Raw genomic sequence first — 24,385 nt, forward strand, 5'->3', positions numbered from 1 at the left:
GTCAATGACAGCAAGACGAGGGATGCTGTGAGTTTGTCAATTTGGAAAACAGATGTCCTGAGAGTGCTCACTTCTCACAGCCACAAAGGCTTCAGGGTATGACAGCGAGACACTGCTGATACATAATGATTAGATAGAATGACAGGTTAATCAGGCTTTTCACAGAGATGTTTAAATTTGTGTTTTGGCCTGTGTGATGGGTATTTAGCCTCGCTGTGCCTGAGAATGCAGGTCTTCCTCACCTGTGCAGAAAAGATCTGGGAACAAGCCCCAGGACCTAATGCCTGCACCTCTGGGACAACAGTGTATCCGTCAGGAAAGAGTCCTTTCTAGAAATATGTTTTTGGAGGACACAGCATTCCACCACTTAAATAATACATGGCACGTAGGGATCACACTGCTGAAATACCATCCATAGGTTCTTATAGAGACTGGGTTATCTGACATGAAATAACTTGGGACTGGACTACATGGAAGTTATCACCCCTCCTTTCATAATCCTGCATTTTTTTTTTGAGAAACCTTAAGAGTACTAAAGAATACTTCTTTAAGGAAGAGCAAGCAACTGAAATGTAGACAGAATAATTTCAGAGGGAAGAAGATGAAAGCAAAGAAAGAAAAGTGTCCCCCAAAAGATACTGATTCTTAGAGTCCTAAACCTCTTTTTTCCCCTCCTGATGGGAGCTTTTAATTTGATGGTGCCTTTCCATTGAGAATGTAACCATAATAACCCACTTGAGAAAGCTCAGGTCTTTCTTGGAGACAGTGACTGACTGGCTTCTTTGCAGCTCTGATTCAGTTGTTGTGCATAAACCCCAAATACTCATCACAGAAGTGACATTTATGAATGCTGTGAAAGTTCTTTAACCATCCATACTTCATATTCTGAGCATGGCACACCACATCAGACCAGCGAATCTGACACCACCAGGATTACATGGTGCTTTGTTTCCTCCATTATTTTGAGAGTTTTGAGAATATAAACAAGAATATAAAGACCATGGGAAAAATGATGGGAATTGCAGTTCTGTTTCATGCCATTTAGACCCTGACAGATTTGTCTTAAAATGAATGCAAATGTTATTCCAGCCTGGAAATTGGCAAGATTTCTTTGACTACTGCCTGGTTCTGAATTCACAGCATTCCTTAGTCTGCAGTAATCTCACTGAATTTTGTGGGAGAGAGAAGACTTGATCTTTTCGAAGATGGAAGAAGAGATTCTGATTTACTTTGGAATTACAGAAGTTATGCCAGTGCAACCCAGTCATTTCAGTGAGGGTAAAATTGGTGCAGTGCAGTCCTGGCACTGCCCATGAGCTCACTGTTGGCAGAAACTTCATTTACAAATAATTAATCAGTGTAAACCAAGTTTATCCTCTTGAAGGTGAGCATATGTTTCTGAACCTCCGAGGAAGGTGACATGCCCTTTGTTCACAGGCACAGGACACTGATCCCATGCCAGCTGTGCCTGTGCTCTGGAGAGCAGATTAGTCCCTGTGCATCCTGCCCGAAACTGCTCCATTTTACTTGTCTGTCTGGTTTAGCAATGCTGGACAGGACAGGTGAGGGGAAGTCCAGACAGCAAATGCTGTTAGGAAGAAAAGAATTATACCTTTCATATAGAAAGATTAAAAGGTGAATTAAAAGGTGAATTAAGAGAAGGATTAAAAGGGCGACTTAAAGAGTTTGATTAAGTCACCCACAGCAGAAAGTCTTGCTCCCTGTTTTAATTTGGAGCTGAACAAAAAAATGCCAGAATTTCGTCACTGAACATGGTGTGGTGAGACACAAAACTGCTGGAAACTCTTTGACTTTAATAGAGCTTGGCATGGCCCTCTTTGACTTACACAAAAGCAAGTAATACATTTCATTTTCTCCAGGCCAACCCTGCTGAGCCAGTTTGTCCTAGTAAAATCAATGCACAAATAGAATCTGTGAATGCACATAATTTACACGATTTATAAGCTCACAAATACACACTGGTCCCAGTCTCACCAAGTGTCACTCCTATACCTGAGGCAGCAGAAGGGAAATGTTTTAAACAGCCAATTGGACCTTTCTTTAGATGAAGGGCTCCAAGGCAAGATGATGACAGCTTTCCCAAGAAAAGAAGATACAGAAGATACACTAGAAGACTCAAGAGACATGAAAGCAAAGTCATTGACCAGTAAATCTGTCAGAAGTTCAGTCTTTGATTACTTTTTTGTCTAGATGATACTCTAGAATAGTTGTGAGTCACCTCTTTGGGGCTAAACTGGCTGCAGAGATCCCTGTAAGTAAACTAGTGGAAGCAGGATGGAGGAACAGATATATAAAGATGAAAGATGTGGGAGATGCTTTGAGAGTGGCAGGAAATGGTTACATTAGCAAAGAATCAAATTAATGTAACAATAATGGAGCCTCCTGAAGCTCTACCCTGAACATAACACATGCAACAATTCAGAGGATCAAAGCATCCTTCTCCTTTGTGGAACTCTACCTTTGCTGCTTCCAGAGGGATCTGCACCATGGGACTGCTGGGACTACTGAGGTAAAAAAAGTCACATGGGGCAGCAGTTTTGCCATTTGTCTTCACTGGTATCAGCTATGAACCTCACATCTGAGAAAGACATGTTTTAAGCCCCTCCAGGCTCTGCCAGGCTACATCAGAAGGAACTGAAAGCAGTGAGAGATAAGAAGCTAACATTTATATGGCAAACCATTCTAAAATTAACACTGTCCCTGAAAAGCTGTGAATCTCCATTGTTTTCTTGGCTCTCATGCCCTCTCCATTCCTTTGAGAACGGGATAAGTCACCAGTATTGTAACTCCATGAATCACAATTACTACTCTTCAAATAATCTTCATCTTCCTACATAGCAGTGTTTTATTTCTACTGTTTTACTGTGATAGGCAGGAGAAACTAATACAGCTGGGCAGTCATGGTTTTTCCTTGAATTTTTCAATGGTGAGATTATTTATAGTGTTTTAGTGTCCGTGAGGACACTAGGGTTTTTTATGCTACTACTGCCATAACCTTGCTTTAAAGACTTTAATGCTGGCAGACACCAGCTTTTGTGCTCTCCTCACTTTCTTTTGGTCTCACTAATAACACTGAGTGGGAAGCAGCTTAGTGGTTTCTCCTGAAGGCTTACTTCTTGCCAGGGTTTTGGGTGGTACAGATAAACTGAGTGCCCTTTGTCATCCCACCTCATGTCCACAGGGACAGCAACTTCAGTGAAAGGCTTGGGAAAGGAAAGGGACTATGACAGAGTGCATGCTGAACATCAGCTAGAGTGGTAACCTAGCTCAGGATCTTGAAAATATATCCAGGGGGCACACAATGAGGCAAGAACAAGCTTCAGTCTATCATACTTGATGTCCAAGATACTTTCCACCTCAGCAACAGCTGAGTTACAGATACTGCCAAGGGAAAGGTCTCTGCCAGTCTCAGTCCAGCCCAGAACTAATCTGTTGTTGCTCAGAAAATGAAATCATGGTGCTTGTAATTAAATGTAGATTGTTTTGGGTTTTCCCTTACCAGCTTTGCTGCTGTACTCATGTAAGAGGGGGCAAAGAGTATTCATATATTAAGTCATAAATAAACTGTGTGGCAGAGAGGTTAAAGTCTGTAGCAGTGAAACTACTACATGAAAGGTGAAGAGGCTACAGAAGAGCCTGGAGAAACAAGAGAACAGATATCTTCAGTAGAGCAAGTGATAAAAAATAAAAATCTCTTACAGCTTTTCTGGAAGAACTTCTAATTATTGAGCCATTACTGATATGTGACATCACATTTATATTAGTGCCCATGGACATGATCAGTTATTCAGTTTCTCATTAGCAGAGTCAACCCTCCAGTCATTAGCTGTATCCTCCTTTAACCTCATCAGCAGAGAGCATTAAAATTACTACTCTTATGGAATGCAAAAATATGAAAAATTAAAGATCTGATGTGCGAGACTAAATTAATATACTAGGCAACAAGAGTTTTATTTATATTTCCAGATTTTTTAATGGAGAACATAATGTGCTGTTCATAGAAAGCCCTTCTTCTTCAGGTCAGTCTCATTTAAGAACATGATAGAATATACCCTTCCTACATAATCTTTTCCAGTAATAGTGTAATTATTGCAGTTGCTACTCAAATACACCATGCAAAATATTAGTTCATGTTACATTTTTCAGTATATGTAAATAGATGTTCATACATGTGTCCTGTTTACTTTTGTTCAAGTGTCCCTGAACCTTTTCCACTGCTTCTCTTGTCTGGCTACCTGGGCTCACATCATTCTCTTCCATCTTTCCAGATCCAGACAAATCCAAGAGAGAGAGAGAGAAAGAGAGAAAATTATATAACCAGAGAGCTGGAAAAAATCCAAGGTGAAAAATCAAATTAGGATATCTCAAAAAAATGGCTTGACTTACCACTTTGCAAGAGCAGAGTGATCATTGAAGAGTTTAACTCTGCAGCAAACTATATGCGAGTAAGGATGCCATAAGGTCTCTCCTCATAGAAATGATGCTTTGGATTGTCTCATATCTTTATGTCTGGATCACAGGGAGAATATGTGTGTCTTGGTGTTAGGGATAAAATTCCCTTTGCTCCTCCTTGTCTTTTCTTTGTTATTTATCAGAACCTTCTTCTTTCAAAATTATATGGCTTTGTTGGTATCTTCATAAATATCTATTCACTGTAAGGATTTTCCCATGGCACTGCATATTTAAAATCTACTGTGAAACTTCTGGTAGGAAAAAAGTAGAAGCTTTTGGAGGGGAAACACATTTATTATTTTGCTGAATATATACCACCAACTTAATCTCTGTATATGTGCATTGCAGAAGGGGGTATCTGTGACTGAAATTCCTTCTGCACACTTCAGTGTTTCTGTATATATTAGAGGTAGGAGCTATGTACAAATCAGGCTCAGAAGATGGATAGGTGTGAAGTGGATAAATGCAGCAAACTACAGGCAGTCAGAATTACTAATATTTAAATGGATTAATAAAACAGAGAGTGCAGCAGAGGTAGAAAAGAAACAAGCTATAAAGCTTCCATTTGCTCTGTTAATTGGCATACCAATGAAAATATTATGGGACTCTACCTGGTGGAAAAAGTAAATATTTAACACAAATCTTTTAAGTCTTCATATACTTATATGTAGACTACATGTAATTTCATGACATGTTAGAAACTTGCTCTTAATTTTCTTTTCTAAATCATATTTATATATGTTTGTTATGTTACAAAAATAGAAAAATACAATGTCTAGTAATTTCAGGAGACTTTTAACATATTAACTGGTCCTCTCATTTCCTTTTTTGCTGATTTTTTTTTATAAGGAAGGAAAATCTAGAATGTGAGACAAGATCAACCAGTGAGTGTACCCTCATCCTATACTTCACTGCAGAACAAAAATGGAAAACCTCAGGTCTTCTAGCCCCAAGTTTTTTAACCTCACCTCTAGACAGCAATTCACTGCTGAGTCAAAACCATGCTAATTTGGCTTTAAAGAACAAAAGTGCAAAGCAAGGGCTATGATCTTTCAGGCTGAGGCCAGGATTGCTAACACAGCTATATTCAGGAGAAGGACACAGCTTGGGTGGTTTCCATGGCTGTATTCAGCACTAAGAGTCCTTTTCATATTCCAGCTGGAGACAGGAAAGCTGACTGCATACATGCACTGCTCTGGGGTTTCATGGGCTCCAAAGTTAGCCACTTGTGTAACTTCTATACTGTCTGTTGCCATAGCAACAGAGGTTGGGGTTTCCATTGCTTGATGCTCAGCATGCTGGTGTGTGTCCTGTGGCTATGTGGCTCTACCAAAGCCTTTGAGAGCTTACCAGCCATTGAGCTTACTAGAGTAAAGATTTCACTTCAGATAAAGATCCAGCCCAAAGGCATTAGATGCAGCTTTTTAAATGAAATCTTAAAGCACAAGAGTCATGAGCTGCGGCCTCAAATTTTGGTTTAAAGCACTTCATTTCTGATAATTTACTTCTGTTGTCAGAAAGTATAATTTTTAACCCTGAGGTAATGAACTTACTTCAATTTAGGTGCCTGATATAATCTACCATCTTTTTATCTTTAAATATCAAGTGTATCTATCTTCATTGAACCCCTAGGGCAGGCTATCTATGTATAATGCTATGCAGCAAGGAGAAACCAAATGTGTGATTTTTTAATTATTCTTCTGCTCTTCTATTTTTTTTTTTTTTTTTACTCTCCAGATGGTCCCTGGGACTGATGAAGTTCTCTTTACTCTATATGTTTCCTGCTTTAATTAGCTTACTTAGCCAGTAAGCCTTAATTAGCTTACTTAACCATCACACATTTGAGAGACACACACATGATCAGATAATACCAGGTGCTAATGTTTAATTGCCTTCACAAAATTAGAAGCAGATAAATATTTGAACCATAATTGATCTATCTCATTAACAGGCAAGCTGATCAGTGCTGTGACACAACTCGAGAGATTCCTAGGCTTGCATTAATTTCACATCAGTCAGGCTGGGGGTAATGACAGGGAGCATGATGCAGTTGCTCTGTTAGACAGCAAGATCTGGGTGAGCTGAGGTGAATGAGATCTGCCCTATGTGTTTTTCAGCTGGGGGGGAGAGGGGGCTGGCACAATTTGTGTCACTGTCTAAAAGCAGGGAAGCAAGTGATTGCTTTGATTTATGACCCCCCAAGGAAAAAAATATACAGAAAATATATTTCAGGGGGATTTTGAAAAACAACCCCATTCGGTCCCTTCCCATCCCCAGTGTGTTTGTCTGTGAGAAAGGGCAGGCAGCCATCAAGGGCACCTGTCCCTTTGGGATATTTTTGGGGAAGGGTCACGTAGCTAGTGCTGAGAGCAGTGTAGATCTGACACACATCTGTATGGACAAGCTGGTTGGAGGAAGTCTAAGGCTTCTTCTACCAGATTCAAAGACTTGTATTGCTTGGTGAAAGATCTGAGCAAGGCTGAGTGAAAGTCTCAGAATCTGCACCCTCCAAGTATGTTGCAAATTTTGTCATTAACAGGTGAATGGGTGTGTCTGGTTTTGGCATAGCTTTAGTAATTTCACTTTGGGTGTTAAGCTGGAGAGGAGTCATGCAGTACTTACAGGATCCCTTTTTACAAGGCCTGGGTTAGGCACAACAGCAATGAGGTGGGCGATTGTAAACATGGAGTTCAGCACATAAGAAAAAAATAAATTCTTATGCAGTGTTATCCTTTGGCAGCTGAGGCTCCTGAAAAATATGTAGCACAGGTCATAAATCAGTATTTTTCTTCTGATGTCACTTCAGCAAGCTCTTTCTGGCAGCAGTCTCTCAAGAATGCCTTTTGGTGAGGCGTAATTGGAAAATACATGCTTTGCATTGCAGCAATAAACTCTGACAAATTTTTGGTTTTGTTTTTACACCTGTTTAGCACCACATGCTTTTTAGACTGTGTTGTAAAAAGCCATCTGACTGCATTCTCAGCCCTTGATGCCTTTCTTTATTTCACGGTAATTGCAACATTAAGTGGTAGAGCAGAACCCTGAGAATTACTAGATGAGCATGATACAAGTAATAAACATCAGGGATACTGCTTTATAAGTAACTGTTCCCTGAAGACTCAATTTCTCAACTATTTAGATGAAAATTAGTTGCTACTTTAGGAATTAGTGGTGAGAAAGGATGGGAACTTTGTGCAGGAATCCCCTTAAATTAGGAGATTTGGGTTGGTATCCTGCACCAGAAGTTGTTTTCTTGCTCAGCAGAAACAGTCCTCACTGACTGGCTGATTTGGGGGAGGGTAGGATTTCTTCTATTGTGTGTAGCAGAATTTCACAGGGTAAGTTCACAGAATTTTTGTGAATTACCATAGAAAGGGAATCAGCATCCATCTCACTCAGTCCCCACTGAGAGGAGAACATTATTAACAAAATAAAAACCCTTACTTGATTAATCCTCTCTGCTGGTTTTGAAAATCTTCTGTAATCTTCTCCTCTGGCCTCTCTTAGCTCTCTTTATGGTCCTCTGCCTGATCTCCTCATAATTTTTTTATGGTGTTTTTGAAGGCTCCTTGTCACCCCCAAATCACATTTCTGTATGCTCCCTACTCTGCTTCATTAATCACTATGCCAGAAGGCATCACTAAGCCAGTTATCTAAGACTTGTGAGTTTTTTCTGTCACTCTGCCTCTATCAATGGTCTCTCAGAGCTTCACAGACTCATGTACTTCTTGTGTTTCTCCTTTGTTTCATGTTTATCCTACATCTCTTACATTTCCTTTGACAGAGACAGGTCATCCTATCTACTCATAAATTCACCTTTAGTTTTGATTTCCTATCTCCACTTCTGTCTTGTATCTAGAATATTTTTACTTCCAAGAAGCTGATTTTAGCATCACTTTCTTTATAGCTCTGAGCTGTGAATCCGCCATTTCTTCTCATTCATGAGTACTGGGAAAACAAATTTTCACCCCCAGCCAGTTTTTCCGTCTCCTACCCACTTAGTTTTCAAATTATTTTCATGCTTTCTACCATGCTCTCCCATATCCTAGGGAACACTCCCAAAAGACTTCCACCACCCATTATCCTTCTTCGGTTCCCTTTAAAACCTTTAACTCCCTTTAAAAACCCTAGCAACAATTAGACTACAGGTACATTCACAACACAACATCTATTATTCTGGCAAATCTAGACTTATTATACTCCCCATCTCTTTCTTTATACAGAAGCCTTTGTTATAATAATTCAACTGGAAGTGATTCGGAGCCAAATGGTGTCTCGGTTTGCAATTACGAAAACATTGCAATAATGTGATGATGCATGTAATTTAGACACTCTACTTTATGAATACTCTGTCTCCTGTTATAAGTTAGTATTGCTTAATGATGCTCATCGCTATTGATTCATTATTCCCTTCCAAAAGTATTGCAACATCTGTTACACCAGGTCAGTATCATTTTTGTTACACAAAACTGAAAGGAAAATGAATCTCTGCCAGGAAAATCTTAGCGATGGGAAACAGCAACCTCTGCAAGATGTTCATCACTGCCTCTATGATTAAATGCTATTATATGGCCCCAAAACCACCTCTTGCTCTCTGATTGACTGTCTGATTGACAGTTTGCCTTCTAGTGAAGGTCAAATATTCTATCGCCGTTGTAGCCAGATGATAGAAAATAACTGAAGGTACCCTGCTCCCACACAGTTTTATTCTTATTTTCTTATGATTATAGTTTGGTTTCCACTTCATCCTCCCATTTTGAAGCACTTTCTTTTAGTTCCTTTTTCTACTTCTTCCAGTAACATTTTGCTATGGATTAGTCATAGAAGACAAAGTGGAGGAGGAAAGAGAAGAAGAAGAAAAGATGGTGTCTTAATGTCCAGAAGGCTGCTTGGAAGATGAATCTTTCAGCATGGCCTGGGAACAGCCAGGATCACGTGTTGCCCATGATTCAGAACCAAGACTGAGTCAGACAGCCTGATCCTGCCTTGCTTGATGCAGGAAATCAACTTCTTGGTCTGTTTTGGGTTGACAATATAACCAGATCCTGCTTTTACTGTCCCAAAGAACTCTGAAGCCTGGATATAGGATTCCAAATCAGATTAAATTGTGCTCTTCACAGTTTTCTCAAAAAACTGTGGCAGTCATTTGTTCTCTTTATCTTTACATAGATGGGAAGGGAATTAGTTTATTGGGCAGAGTTTCTATCTCACTATTTGATTAATGCACATTATCACAGTTACTCATCAAACTGCCTCTCTGGAAATAGCAGAATTTACAATCTGTATTTTATATCCACCTGTTTTGAGCTTGTAATCTTGCAGACTTTTGTCATAAATGCGAAGTCCAACCATTTAATTTCCCTGTATTTCTTAGACTCACTTTTGGTGGTGGTGATGTTGGAGGCTTGTTCTTACTACCTTTCCTGTCTGACAGGTGAAGCACAGACATCTAACCAAATCACCCTAAGATTTATGCCAGCTTCTTCTGGGCTCTCTATTTACTAATCATACCCTTTTCCAGGCTATACGGACACTCATCCATGCCATACCTTTCTAGGGACCAGCAGCAGATGAAGTAATCAGGACCAGAAGCAGATGAAGTAACCAGGGTGAAGCTTCACATAATGTTACTAAGAAAGTTACTATTAGAAGGTACACAACCTGACCATATCCATAGATGAGCAGTATATATAGATCAAACTCTGAACCAGAAATAAGCTAAGGTGCCTTATGTAAGATTTAGATTAAATAATACAGGAACTCTGAGGCTAGAACTGATCTAAGAACTGGCATAAGGTACCTGGGGTTTTGTGGAGCACCTTCCACTGGCAGATTTTTAGAGCAAGGCAACCAACCCTTGTGCACTAGGCTTGGGGGCTCAGCAAGGGGGCCTTTTTAGCCCCAAATTTATGCACTTACTATGCTTGCATAATCTGAAATTTTGTGTTTGCTATGTGCTGATGAATTCTACAAATCTTCATACATGTGTTTGCCCTATTGGCGACAGGACCCTGTGCTGAGACTTTTTTACCAGGCTTATATAAAAAGGGCAAGCAGAAGAGCTGTTTCTTTCTGCAGTGACCCCTTCCAAGCTTTTCTTTGGTTACCATTCAGGGAAAGAGAGTGTCTGTAAGAAACACTTACTTGAAATAGAAGAAAATTGCCAAGGAAATCAACAGGGATGTTATAGACAAAGCATGGCCAACGATTGCCATATAATAAAGTATGAACGCCATCTGCAATTAAACAAAAAGAAAAGACAAAGGTGAAAAATTTGCATGCACTTAGGTTTTTTCCTCGTGGGGGAACAATCTACAAAACCCATGTCCTGTTTAGTATTTCTTTTCTCTCAAAGGTTCTGTTTCAATATACTTTAAATACCAGCAACCTATTAAACAGCATGACTCATGATCTAAAGATGAGATAAGTGTTTCTTACACGAGCTGATCTCTCTCTGCTCCACTGAAGTAACTGGCAAGATCCCTGCTCACACACTGAGTCACTGACTTTCCTGAGTGCTAGATCTTGCACAAGAGACATAATATATTTGGATTTCCAAAAAGTACATAATAAGTTTCCACACACAAGAAAATTATTAAAGAAAATAGGTTTGCTTCAGGGTTGGTACAAAGATTTTCTGGTCTGAAAGCAGCTTAAATAACAGTGAGTAAGAGCTTAATGGTCACTTTTGGACATGATTCAGTGGCCAGGTTCCCTTAGGACTGGTATTGGGGCTGGCTTTTTGTTCAATATATTCATCCGTGACCTTACACAGAGAAATCTCTGCTTCCAGGTGATACTTAGGTCTTCCAGATAAAAGTGAGGGACACCAGAAGGGCCTCATATAACCGGGGGGACAAGAAGATGTCACATAAACTTAAATACAGAAAAAACTGCATTGATTCATCTAGGGACAAATTATCTAAACCCTGCCTGCACAATGCTCAACTAAGAACTGGAAACCAAACTCAGGAAGGAGATTTTGGAGCTACCCAGGCCATTTGCCTGAAGAGATGCCTTACTGCGTAATGACAGCCAAAAAGTCAACAAAATGTTGGATATCGTTGGTAAAGGTGCTGAGGGTAGAACATCATTGTGCCTCTGTTTAAAATTTACATACATCCCACATCTTAAATGCATATGTGTTTCTAGTGTCCACATCCTATGGACATGGCAGAGCTAGGAAAGGTGCAAAGAAGGCAACTAAAATAACTGAGGTAGAGTAGCTGTGTTATGGCATGTGGGTAAAAATGCTGGAATTCTCTCCTTTAGAAGAGAGAACTCACAGTCAGCTTATGACTAAGGCCTAAGAGTCAGGAAAGCAGCAGATGACATGAAAATTATCCAAAGCTTCTACCACACTGGAACAGTACATCCTGAGACAAGTTCTGGTTCACAGTCGTGTCGCTATCGGGCAACTACAATTGGCTTTACAATGCTGTGAAGCCAATATGCACAGAGATAATTGGGCTTTCACTTTAATTACTGTCAGTGAAATCTAGGATAGGCCTATCCGTATGTTGTATGCCAATACTGAAACAGAATTGCAGGATGGCACCTGGGCTTCAGTGTGCTATGGTATTTAAATGTCATACTTTGGTTTCAGCCAAGCTCTTAAACATCACCCAGCTGTCAGAGGACTGCAGGAGGCTAAATGTCATGCCAGGCTTCACCATTTCCTTCTTTCCTGAAAGCACTGACATAGTACCAACTTGTCCTGAAAAAACCAAAAAAACCCCAAACCTAGATAGGATGTCTTAGTTGCTCTGATGGGTTTATTTTCTTCTCAGCTCTACATAATTAATTTTTTCTTTTGTTATGCATGAGCAACTTCCCCCCTTTCCAACAATTAGATGAATTTGTCTCTCTAGCTTTAAGTTTTGAGTCTCACATTTTTTTGGTGTTTCCAAGTAATTTTAAATTTTAATTAAGCCAAATATGACTAAAATTCAGAAAATTAAGACAGTCATCTTAGCAAAGGTGCACATCTTTTTATCTAGTTTGTCTTCAGCCGTCTTACAATTTTGGAATCAGCTCATGCTTTCATTAACTTATGATGGTGGCCTAATTCAGATTTAAACCAAAGGCGCATTTACAGCATCCTGGCCATGCAGAACAGAGATGATCAGAGTCTAAATATCATAGACCAAGTTATGCAAATCTATGCATATTAATTGCAAATCCCCTACATCTCCTAGTTTTCCCTCATAAAGGCTAATCACAACACTGCTAGTGAGCATAAATGACAGCTTTTCCTGAGAAAACCAATAACCCCACCAGAGCGCAGAGAAGAGGAAGAAATTTTCTGTGCACAGAGAGAGGAGAGGGAGAGGTTTTTACCTGTGTGCATGTGACATTTCTTCCACTCCATACCAAGTGGTTGCTATGGCTTTTCACAGTTTTAGATTGATGTATTTTTTAAGCCTGAATTTAATTTACAGATGAACTGTTCAAAAATATGTTTTGTTGCTCCCTTACCCTGAATCAGCTAGAAGCAAGAAAACCTTCCAGATAGCTAGATGAAAGTTCATGTGCACCCCAGAGGACCCTTGGTTATTAAAACCATTTTATTTAAAACCATTTTATTTAAAACCATTTAACATTAAAACCATATCATTTTAACTGTATATCTGAGACTCAGAAATAGCATTTTTGATTACTTCATGTAAACGTACTATGGTAACTGCTAAAAAAAGTTTTCCAAATATTACAGAAAAGACAGATCAAAGTGTACTTGAACCTGACCTTACATGGTCTGTCACTGTGTTTTTCAGAACTGGTTGAAATACTTTTTTAAAGTAATTTGTCTTACACATGTACCATATAGTTATTTCCAGCTACTTCAAACAAATAATGAACTATTTTATTATTCTGTACTCTATGAAATGGCAATCTGTCATGTCCTTTCTAAAATATAGGACTTACTACATGGTAAGTCACCAAATTTTTAGCTTATGCAAGGCTTTTTTTTCGTCCTGGTCTTAGAGAACTTCTGAAAGAAACATTTAAATGTTCGTTTTTATCCCCCTATAATTCTTCATTTCAGGAAGGAGAATTCTTTATTTCAGGAAAGAGAATTCTTTAATAGGAATATTTTCTCCTCAGTTAACTATGTTATCCACAGGTACATGGAAAGTATAAAAATGAATTGTACTCTTGTTTCCGAAGGCTTGGAGTAAAGGTCATAATCTAATTCCTGTAAAGACAGATTCTTTCTGTGTTTCCCATTATTTTTTCTTTCAGAAGGATCTCATACGTATAATTTTCCTTTGTGTTCTATCTGCACTGTGCTTGAATGATGTCCAAAATTGTTCTCCTGGAAGGCATGGATAATAGGTAACAGAACTACATTTTTTGCCTCTTTACATGAGCCAGTATCTGGAAAAATTGTATTTTTATGGTGCTTCTATTTAATGCCTCTGTGTGCTCAGATTGTTACTATTATTCTCGCCTTCTCACTTAGGTGAGTCCTATTTTACCATGATGGTTCCTCATGCTGCAAAATCTTTTAGAATCCACCTCCTGCCTCATCCAATATACTTTTCCAAGGCCCTTCAGACTGGACCATTACTAAATAACCACATAATGATTTTTGGCTTAGTAAAAAAAATAATCCTCCAACAAAAACCTTAGATCAAATCACTTTTTGACTCTTTTTCTTCCACAATTCCAAATAGTCACAAATTATTCTGTTAAAAATCTGTAATCAGATTTTCCTGGAGCTTTACACATATTTGAGAAACAGGCGTTTATTTTCATGAACTTAATTTTTTTTCAGCTTTTCTCAGCTTTCTTTCTCCTTCTTTCTTTTGGTGTATTTATATTTAGTTCTCGTTCATTCAGCTTAGCAGCTTGATTTTGGAAATATTGATGCAATTGCTTAATTCATAATTGTAAATAATCTCAATGACTTCAGTCAGATGCTAAAATTAAATGTGTTCAGACCAAGTGGAGTGGGTAGAGGGTGATATTCTTTGCTTAAGAAAAATATTTAAACTTACATCAACAGTTTGGAAAATACTTGTTACAGAAAGCAAAACTGACATTGTAAAGGATCATTTTGTAACTGCTGGACAACCAGAGAAAATCATAGGAATCAAAAAATGCATTTGAAAAAATAGTGCAAAACTTGTCACATGAATTGCTACTAAATTATTCAACCCATAACAAACTTTTATTTAGGTCTGAGGACTCATCAAGTAATTGTAATCAGCTAAAATCACAGGGGTAGTACAATAAATTCTTATGCCACAAATAAAACTAAAAAGTAAAGACTACTCTGATCTCTCTCACATACGTCTTACTGCTACCCAGCCCAAAACCATTCCCAATGACTGACAATTTGACTGTACCATACCTTCAGTTTTTCAGAGGTGAAAGAGTTGCACAGGGTATAGTTGGACCAAGTTCGGTTGCTCTCAGGATGGCGGAACCAGTTTCCAGTTTCATCACAATATTTTGAAGCCCTCTCTGATGACAAAATGCAGTAATATTTATTTTATTGTGTGCATATTACACATTTATAAAAATCTATTAGCGTTTTCTAATTTTGGAAATAAAATGCCTGTGTAAGAAAATCCAAAGGATTTTCTACTTCTGCAATTGATATACATTTGTTTGTATAGACATTTATCTATTTTGTTTTTTTCTCAGAGTTTTATCTGATATTGCATTTGTCATTTATCTATCTCTTTTTATCTTGAATGAATGCCTTAGAGTATATATACCTGGCCTTCAGTCAGATACAATGATTTACATAATAATAATACCTCTAAAGAGGCTATTGGAAGTTGTTTATGGAAGAGAAGGTAACACCAGACCCTGACACCAAACCTGAAGCAAGTGTGCAGGGTTTCAGGTATCAAGAGCAATAATTATTTTAAAATGCTGGGTAGAGAAAGGGCAGTGAGCAGTGCATAACCACAACTGAGATGCTGGAGATGGTGACAGTCCCAAAGCCAGCCACATGTTTACAGAGAGGGGTGGAAGAGTCCTTGTCATAAGACTTCATCCCAGCCAAACCCAGCACATTCCTGCCCAGCCTCTTTGGCAGCTAAACCCTGAGAGATGTGAGCAGGAGCACTGCTCTCTGTCTTCAGAATCTGTAAAGCATGCAGGCACTGGGAAAAGGGGTCTCAACACCTTTTTGGTGCAGGTTCCAAGTGTCTAGTTTAATTTAAAATGGAAGCAGAGTTCTCTGTTTAAATAATCTGATGTGTTTGGCCTTTCCCCATGTGTTTCTGGTGCCAGTTCCTGCACTGCAGGTGGCTCTGGCATCCTTCCCGAATGCTGCACTGAACAGATCACTCTCCAGGCTTGTGCTCTTTCACACGAGTCCTTTTTCCTGTGGCAGGGGGACAGAAGGGTTGGGGCTTCAGCACTGTACAGCTGGGAGGGATGCCTGGAGCCACTTATATGTGCTGTGCCTGTGTCCTCCCAGCCACACTCACATTTCTGTCTGGGAAACCCTGGACACTGAGGTGCAGACAGTCACTCCTAATCACCTGTCAAGTCTTGGACCAGTCTCTTTGGCCTTCCCTCAAGCATTGGCCACAGAGCAGTCACTGGGAAGTTTGCCTGAGTAACAAAGACTGGATAAGATCAGAAACTGAAGTTATTTGATATTTTCTTAGATAGTGACACAGATGCTTATGAATTATCTCCCATTTGCCTATTCTAGCTTTATAATTTTATTTGCTTATACACTGATTATCAGCATTTCCAGTCAATGCACTAGAACAGAGCCAAATACCAATTGAATATACATATTTTCCTTTTTTTTTTGTTGCCAATGTTTGCATTTACTTTTCTTAATCAACTCTCACAATTAATGATTCTGTTAATTTGGAAGATTCATATACACCCTAAAGAAAGCAACTGATCATATTGGCAGGTTCAGGATTGTATAGACTGAGCTGGCTTCCTATTACTAGAAATACTCTTTGTATAGCAACACTACAAAACAAAACAAAACAAAACAAAACCCAACAAGAAAACCCAAAACACAGCATATTTTCAAAATTACTGTCAGCTTCAAGAAATTGTTTTCAGGAACTTGCTGAGAATCAATACATGCATCAACAACACCAAGAGGAACAGATGTGTTATCTCAGCCTCCCATCACTGCAGCTAGGAGATAATCTCAGGCTGCCTGCGCAGCGGTGTTCCCATTGTACTCCCTGCCAGATATTGTCTAGAGCTGGAAAAAGTTTTCAGTCACAGATAAAAGATTAATGGTTATGCTACCACGGAACACAGTGTACAAATATCACACCTACTACCCCATGCACTCTGCAAAGCACACAGCTTTTGTTGATATGCTATAGTGTATAATGGTACCATCATCTATCATCTCTGTACTTCAGTGCCTAGGTAGGCACTCTGATGAAGTTAATGTGGCCTCTGTAAGTCAGAAACAAACCTGTTACCTCATACTTCTACTTGAAGCCAGACAAACACAACTGACCCAAGTTTGGCCATGAACCATGGATTTCTTGCTCTGATGTTGTCAGAAGATGGGACTGGGGGAGCAGCCCCCCTGCTGTCCATCCCAGTAAACAGTAAGAGTTTTTGCATGTGATATTGTTTGTACTACTAATAATGCTTTTATGAGTCTTATTTTCATAAAAACAAATCAGTCATTTATATGTAATAAATACCTTAGTCCACTAATTCTGGAACAAATATCATAGTTCTATCAATCAGTTTTTTAATGATTAGAGCAACTCCATAGCTGGCATATATTAAAAGAATCAACATAAATTTTTTATTTGTTGTTGAGTTATAAGCTTGAGTAGAAAGAGTTCTCCTCTGTTTCAGTGCTTACTCAGCACATACCAGACATTGGATTATTCACCATTGTTTGGATAGATCTGTGAAGTGCTTAGCTTTGCAGAGGAAGAAATAGCTGACGTAGCACATTTGATTTACTCCAGAAGAAAACTTTTAAAAAATGAAAAAATCATTGGATATAACATGAAGATCCTAGAAAACTTCAGTTCCAGTGTCCTAATAGATGAAGAATTATCACTAACATCAGAATTCCTGAGTCAGCAGAGCTGAAATCAGTATAGTAGAGTAATATTGTGCAATTTAGGGATAAGAATTGATTTTTAAAATCAAGTTGTCAAGCTTGCTAAGAAGCAGGACAGGAATACACAGAAGGTTCGAGGTAAAAGAAACAGCTGGACAAAGAGCTCAGATTTATTTTAATTATCACTATCTACAGGATATCACTCCAGGACAGCATATAGGACCAGCAGAAATTCAGAGCTGTCTTTTTTATCCAGAGCCAGGAAATTTGCATTTTGTGGGAGCAAGGGAAGGTCTCTCCCAGGCCCATCCTGGGTGTGCTGCTCAGGGTGCTCCAGCAAGGTTCCTGTCAAATGAGGATGCTGCTCCTTGCCCACTGTGAGCATGGGCACAAACCCTGCTGAGCCACAGAGCTGGGTGGGAAGGAGGACATGATGGATACCCAGGAGGGGAGACCATGGCTAGGATGGTGCTTGAATTAAGGGATGCCCAGAGAAGTGGCCTTCCTGCCAGGAGCCAGGGAGATGGAAAGAGCTGCAGCTGCTGCTGTGACCCAGAAGGTCTCTTTCCCTCTCTTGTTTGTGGAAGGCCATGATTTCTAATCTGCAAGGACTCCTTGTGTCAGCTTGGCAACCTACTCAGCTGAATGCTTTGTCCCTTTTGCCAGATGGGAGAAGGCTGTGTCCCTCGAATCCAGTCCCATGTGAGCACAGACGTCACAGCTGGTAAATCCAAAAAGGTTTGCAAGAGCTATTTGCCCTGTCCCCCCTTCTCGTGCATTAGGCATTCATCCTCTTATCTCATATCTAAAGATATTTTGTAAGAAAGACAAGCAGTTCTGAGATGGCAGTACAGCACAAGAAGCAAGCTGCAAGAACACAAATAGGGCAAATTCTGCTGCTGCGACCCACGCCCCAGGGCCAGGGAAGCTCAGTCCCTCTCATCAGTGTCAGAGCAGGAAGGCGAGGTCTGCACTTCCATGCTCCTCAGCCATGAGAGGTGACAACATATTGATCACCCTCTGAGGTAATTGCTTATTTATGGATCTGTTTCCAAATTGCACTTCTAGAAACTTTTCTCTTGGAGACACATGAAGAGTTATGAGCAACTGGCTTACAAAATGGAACCAAAGACAAGAAACCCAGCAAAGTGAAGAACTGAGTGGAGTTTTGCTAAATGCAGCCTTGGATGGTGAAGTTGGGCCCAGCTCATTTCCTGCTGAGGTGGCTGCTGCTGTTGAGCACTGCTCTTTGCTGAAGAGGAAAGGGAGCAAAAGCCAAATGAAAAGGTCTGGCTGCCACAGCATAACTTGAACATTCATCTCCATTTGTTATAGGTGCACCAAATTAATCCTGACCAAACACACCTCCAGGGAGAGTAAGAAACACTCTCCTGCCACAAACTGAAGAGCCCCTGGACAGCACAGGGCAACCTTCTCTTCCTGCTGCCCCCAGTAAATCTGCCTTGCTAGAAGGGCATTACATCCACAGTATATTTCCTACTTTTCTATTAGCAAGAATATTGCCAGTATGAATTACATTCCTATCAAGTCCAATTTCTAGCAATTTCAGTGCGACCTGGAACCGTGTCAAATGGATTACACCAAGTATTAACGTGGATAAAATATGAATATAAAATACAAGAGAAACTGCGCGTTGCCTGAATAGGGGAGTATAAACTCAACCCCTCTCAGAGCATCACAGTCAGGAGTAGATGAGACAATGGATTTCCTGCTGTCATTGCAGTTAAAGCAGTAGGTCTCTGCGTGTTTTCCAGAGAAATTGATTTGGTTTTATGCATTATCACATTGTGCATGATGGTCATTGTGAGAAAGAGACTGGTACAAGAGGCCCCAGTTGTTTATTGAAAAGGGCAAAGCTGCCACAGCTTGTAGAGAGGGGTTTCTGTTTGTCTGTTTGCTTTAAGTTCCTCATTTCTTTTCACAGGCTAGAGTTTCCCCAGGTGGAAAAAGAAATGTGGGAAGCCCAACTGAACAGACTAGATTATCACAGTGGTCTTTCTTTCTTTCAGAACATAGATCTCTATATAGTATGAGCTAATGGAACAGACATTCTATATAGTATGAACAGACACAAAGAGCACTGAGCATCTTTTTAATTTTGTTTTTGGGTTCTCTTCTCCAGAATATGATTTTATTGATTTGATTTCTAACATACTCTAGTAATTTCTTCTTGTCATTGATGCTTAATATCATGGGGGATTCAGAGCTGGTATACAGCACCCACAGGTGCAGACAGGATGAGGATCTGATCCTGTGTTTACTGATAAGGTTTCACTTTCCCATTTATGAGTAACATAAGCACCAAAGCTCAAAAAGAAAGCTGTATGACATAATTTTTTTTTCCAGGACTCAAAGCTATGGATGACCTCAAACAAAAGTAACTTAGCTATCAGTAAGCTGATGGCTAAGTGGTTCTGCAGATCTCAATACAGCCCAAAAAAGCACAATGTGAAATACTGTTTTCAAAAGTCCATAGGGTTAATTGCATGCCTAAAATACATGCTGAGGTGGTTTGGTATCACAGACACTTCATGGGAAGGAAATCTGAGAGGCACTGCAGTTTTTTTCTTGTAACATCCTTGTTCTTTGGGATGAATTTTCTGTTTCTCAGCAGAAAATCTAGCTGTATTTTGTTCAACGGGCATAAGTTACCAAAGGAAATAATGACTTGTGAAACAAAACCTGACAGACTTCACAGAATAGCCAAACCTGTGCTTTTGGTCACCACTAAGTGGTAGCCACTTCCATTAGCAGTTGCAAAACTTCCAGTCACCTCCACGATTTCTTGTCTCCCTACTTCTTTTTTAAGTCCCAGTGTGACAATCAGCCATCTGTAAAGCAAAGGTTGGCTGCCCACTGTTTTTATGCTGCAGCTGTAACACATGCTGAGGAACCCAACAGCTACTGTAGGAAAGTGGCTTTGACTCAGCCGGGACCTGCAAGGGAGCCAGGAAAACAGTGTCAACTGACCAGGATGCCAGAGAGGTGCTAACAAGGAAAAGAGAGATGTTCAGGGGGAAAAAATACTGAGTCCAGGAGACCACAGGTATTGTTCCTAAACAGGACAGCAGGGACAATAGTAGGAAATTAATTACTGGAGGAAATCAGAGCACAGGAATACTAAAAAATTCCCAGATCTGCAAGCTGGCAGAAAGAGCAACCAAAGGATGTGCACACTGTGGGCCAGACTCTGCAGCATGCATCTCTACATTTAGGAGTGATTTGCAATCAGCCATATGAGCCACAGACCTTGGCATTAATAAGCATTAATAAGTAGAGTGAGATGCTTCTCCATGAATGGCTTCAAGCATTACTTTGAACTCTGCTGTTGTAGCAGAGCAATTAGTTCAGAACAAGTCACTGGAGATGAGTGGGCAAGTGGAAAATGTGAGAATAAGTGGCTTGGGAGTGATCAGAAGAGTGGCTTTGTCATAGCCCCATGCTCCAAGGGACAAGGACCTTGAGCCCTGCAGAGAATTCTGACAGGATTGCCCACCACCCACTTTATCAGGCATTAGCTGAACAGAGCATGCAGTATATATAAACCAGGACTGTTAGTGCCACATTTTTTTTCAATGGAAACCATGGAAGCAGGAAAAGCATAAGCCTTGTAGTAAGCTGCCCTATTCATTAAAGGGCTTTTACCACATGGGGAGTATACCATGAGCAAAATGTGGGCCAAGGAAGAAAGCCCAGACCCCATCCAGGAGGCACCTCTAATATGCATGTAGCAAAAGGCTTGTGCAACCTCAGGATCCAGAGGCACAAGCTCTTTCCTGAACATGGGAACTTCTGAATGGGAACAAAGTTTGGGTAATTCTTATTACATATTTTAGCATCTGTTTTGAAATAGCCTAATGGTTGAAAGGCTTGTCCACAGAAAAGAAGACCTAAGTCAAAGGCACCCCTCCAGCTGAGGGGATCTCCTCAGCCTGATCCCCCCTTTTCTCCAAAGATTACCCATGAGGGTGGCCGTGCTGCAAGACTCCTTGAAAACTTATGACACTACAGAAAAGAGGTCAAGACAAAGTGTATTAGAAAGAAGAAAAAGGTCACAAGAAACAAGATGTGATTCAGTGCCTGTTGTGTGTCTCAGGGATATAAACTGCTGTAAAGATTTGTGGGGTAGGTCTCGCAGCATTCCCACAAGAGGGGGACAGTCACACTGCCACATGAGCTCAATTTGTGGGCATGCAAGTCCTTCAAATCTGTCCTGTCCAACACCTGCTTCCATTGGAAAGGGGGAGGTACCTCTATATAAGTTAGGATGCAGGTTTGAATGCCCTCAGACTGTAAATTTCCCACTTGCTGGGTGAATTCTCTAATCAGGGATAGCTTGATTGGTAAAGAACAGAAATATTGATCAGTCTGGCTGCTACTGCAAATGGCATTCAGCAAAATGCATGCTGGATCTGATCCAGTTTACCTGGAAACTCAAGCAACAATCTCAACAGTACCAATAGTTTTAGCTAAAGGTACTGGGTAATTAATTTACAGCTAAACAGTGGTCTATTTCCTTACTTCCCAGCTGGCCACACAGATTTTGGTTTAGCCTTTTTGAAAATTTTTAGACTTATATAGCCTCCCCTATATTTACTTTCATAGCTCTTAAGTGCACTTGGTACACTGGGGCATTTAGCATACGATGGCATCAAACACTGCCTATGGGCAGCATGTCCTGACCATGGGACACTCAACTCTGTCCTTCTTCAAACAATACTCTAAGTTGAATTTAAAACATATATATATATATGTGTGTGTGTGTATATATATATATTCATATCTATTTAGGCATAATTCCATTCTTGATTTTTCGTTTCATTTGTCCTTTTAAATATTCTTGAATTACTTCTCTTAGTCTGCCAGGTTGCTAGTATTTGTATGAAGAATTCAATGAATACCTGAAACCAGGAGACTGAAAAAACATTCAACCATCTCATTTTCTTCCATAAAATGATGTATTCTAATAAAAACTGAACAAAGAACATGCTGATACATATTTCATGCACATACACTTTTTTCTTCATTGTAGAAACTTAAAATGAGGTGCTAAAAGTGTTTTATATTCTAACAGTTAGTATTTTCATAAACCAACTTCCCTAAATCCATGGATTACATTTACATAAATACATGTAAAATATTTTACAAATAAAAATACATAAATTACACAACCGAAAACTTGATGTACTTTATTTTTAGCCAAACTCACTGTGATTCCACAGTGTTGCAAACATCCCACTGGAGACATCTTTCCACTTAATCTTATGAAAGTTTCAAAGACTTCTTTTGAAAGGTAAGATGATAAAAAAAATACTGTACCAGTTGGATCAAAGTCTGGAAAATAATCTGGACAATTCTGAGCAGCAATTCTTCCAGCAGGTGTGTCATCCCAGCACAACCAGCCATCCCAGGTTCGGTTGCAGAACAGACCTGGACATTAAGAGAAATGAAGAAGTTCACTCACACAGTCATTCCTGAGCCTGATCTCTTCTGCCCTCCCAAGGGATATTGCTGTCTGCAGACAACTGGGTTTTTGCAATAAAGCCCCTTCTTATTCCAACACTTTGACTGGAGTTCAGGTGCTGCAACATACTTGGTGTTACTGACCTGATGTTACTGGTATCAGTTTTACTGAAAAGTGGTGTTTTTAAGCCTGTTGAACTGAACTTTGAATGTGGGGTCTGATCCTACAAACTCTTCTTGATCTCCCTTCCACTTTTGGCTATGAATGGGGACCCTAAGGGAGTCCTCAGTTATCCAAAGACCTTATAGACATCTACTTTTCATTTCAACTTCTGCTGCTGTTCAGCAGGTCTGAAAACCAAGTCATTAAAATGTAAATGTAGGAAGGGCTTGCAGGGACATCCAGCTACAGGTCCACGTAAGGCTGCTGTGTTGCTCAGCACTAGAGACCAGTCAGATAACTACAGAGCAGTGAAGTGAGGTGCAAGACCAATCTGTACCAGGAAATGCTGCCTGCTGATGTTGTCTGGGCAGGGGTGCTGTGATCCTGTCCCCATCATGCCCCTTCTGGGAAGGTAGCAGTCCCAGCCCCAGAAATGCTGGCCATGCTAGGGAGGCAGAACAAAGCTCATTTTTGATCCCTGTCACAGTAATGTCACATAGTGTGGTCCACAGAAACTGTGCTGGAAGGCTGCTTGCTGTTTTCCTGACTCATTGGTGGACTTATTCAGGTAATACATTAAGAAACCCCCTATACTTTTTAATTATTTTCCACTGAAAACCAATCTGTGTTGAGGAAAAGGTATTATCATGTCCATCAGGTTACAGGCAAATACAGTGAGAAGATACATCTTGCCTCTTTGGCTCTGGTCCAGACAGAGTTTCAGAATTTCTGCTATGAGCACGTGGGCTGTTTCTGAAGGAATCATATGTAAGGAACCTAATAGCCATTTAAATTTAATATAATATGGGCAGCTAATTTCTTCTGGTACTTTTGAAATTATCGACAGATAGGCATTCTTACTGAAGCTTCCAAGCTCTAAGAAGTCATCTGAATTGTTCAAATTTGCACCAGTAACTGTTTTAAAGTCAAAATAGTTGCAGATTAAAAATTTAAAGCATAAAACTTGTCCAATTATTTTTTTCCAGACTAGATGTCTCACAAAAGAAGATATTTTTATGAACACTTTGTCTTCATTAGCTATGATTTTATGCACATCTATTTTTCCATTGTCAACTCAAGTGTGCTAATGCTGCTCATTTACTTAATTATCCAGACGTTATCAGCAGTTTGTTATCTTTCCTTCAGGCATTCTCATGTTCTCTAGTTTTGAGATATATCTGAAAGGCTTCTAGGAATCATTTTGTAATGTCAAAGAAAAAGAAGAGTAGAAA

The 24,385-nt window shown here is 39.7% G+C and overlaps 1 protein-coding gene across 1 annotated transcript in view; it reads right to left on the reverse strand.

Moving 5' to 3' along the window:
* The window catches only part of CALCR (calcitonin receptor), a 142,187-nt gene that overhangs the window by 31,888 nt on the left and 85,914 nt on the right, over positions 1-24,385 (reverse strand). The window contains exons 4-7 of the mRNA XM_071735244.1: positions 22,847-22,957; positions 14,831-14,943; positions 10,618-10,709; positions 7,096-7,222 (exon numbers count right to left, since the gene is read on the reverse strand). Of these exons, the coding sequence (XP_071591345.1) occupies positions 7,096-7,222; positions 10,618-10,709; positions 14,831-14,943; positions 22,847-22,957 (443 nt within the window). The remainder of the gene's footprint in view (positions 1-7,095; positions 7,223-10,617; positions 10,710-14,830; positions 14,944-22,846; positions 22,958-24,385) is intronic.

Source organism: Heliangelus exortis, chromosome 2, assembly GCF_036169615.1.
Source record: "Heliangelus exortis chromosome 2, bHelExo1.hap1, whole genome shotgun sequence".
Taxonomy (NCBI): Eukaryota; Metazoa; Chordata; class Aves; order Apodiformes; family Trochilidae; genus Heliangelus; species Heliangelus exortis.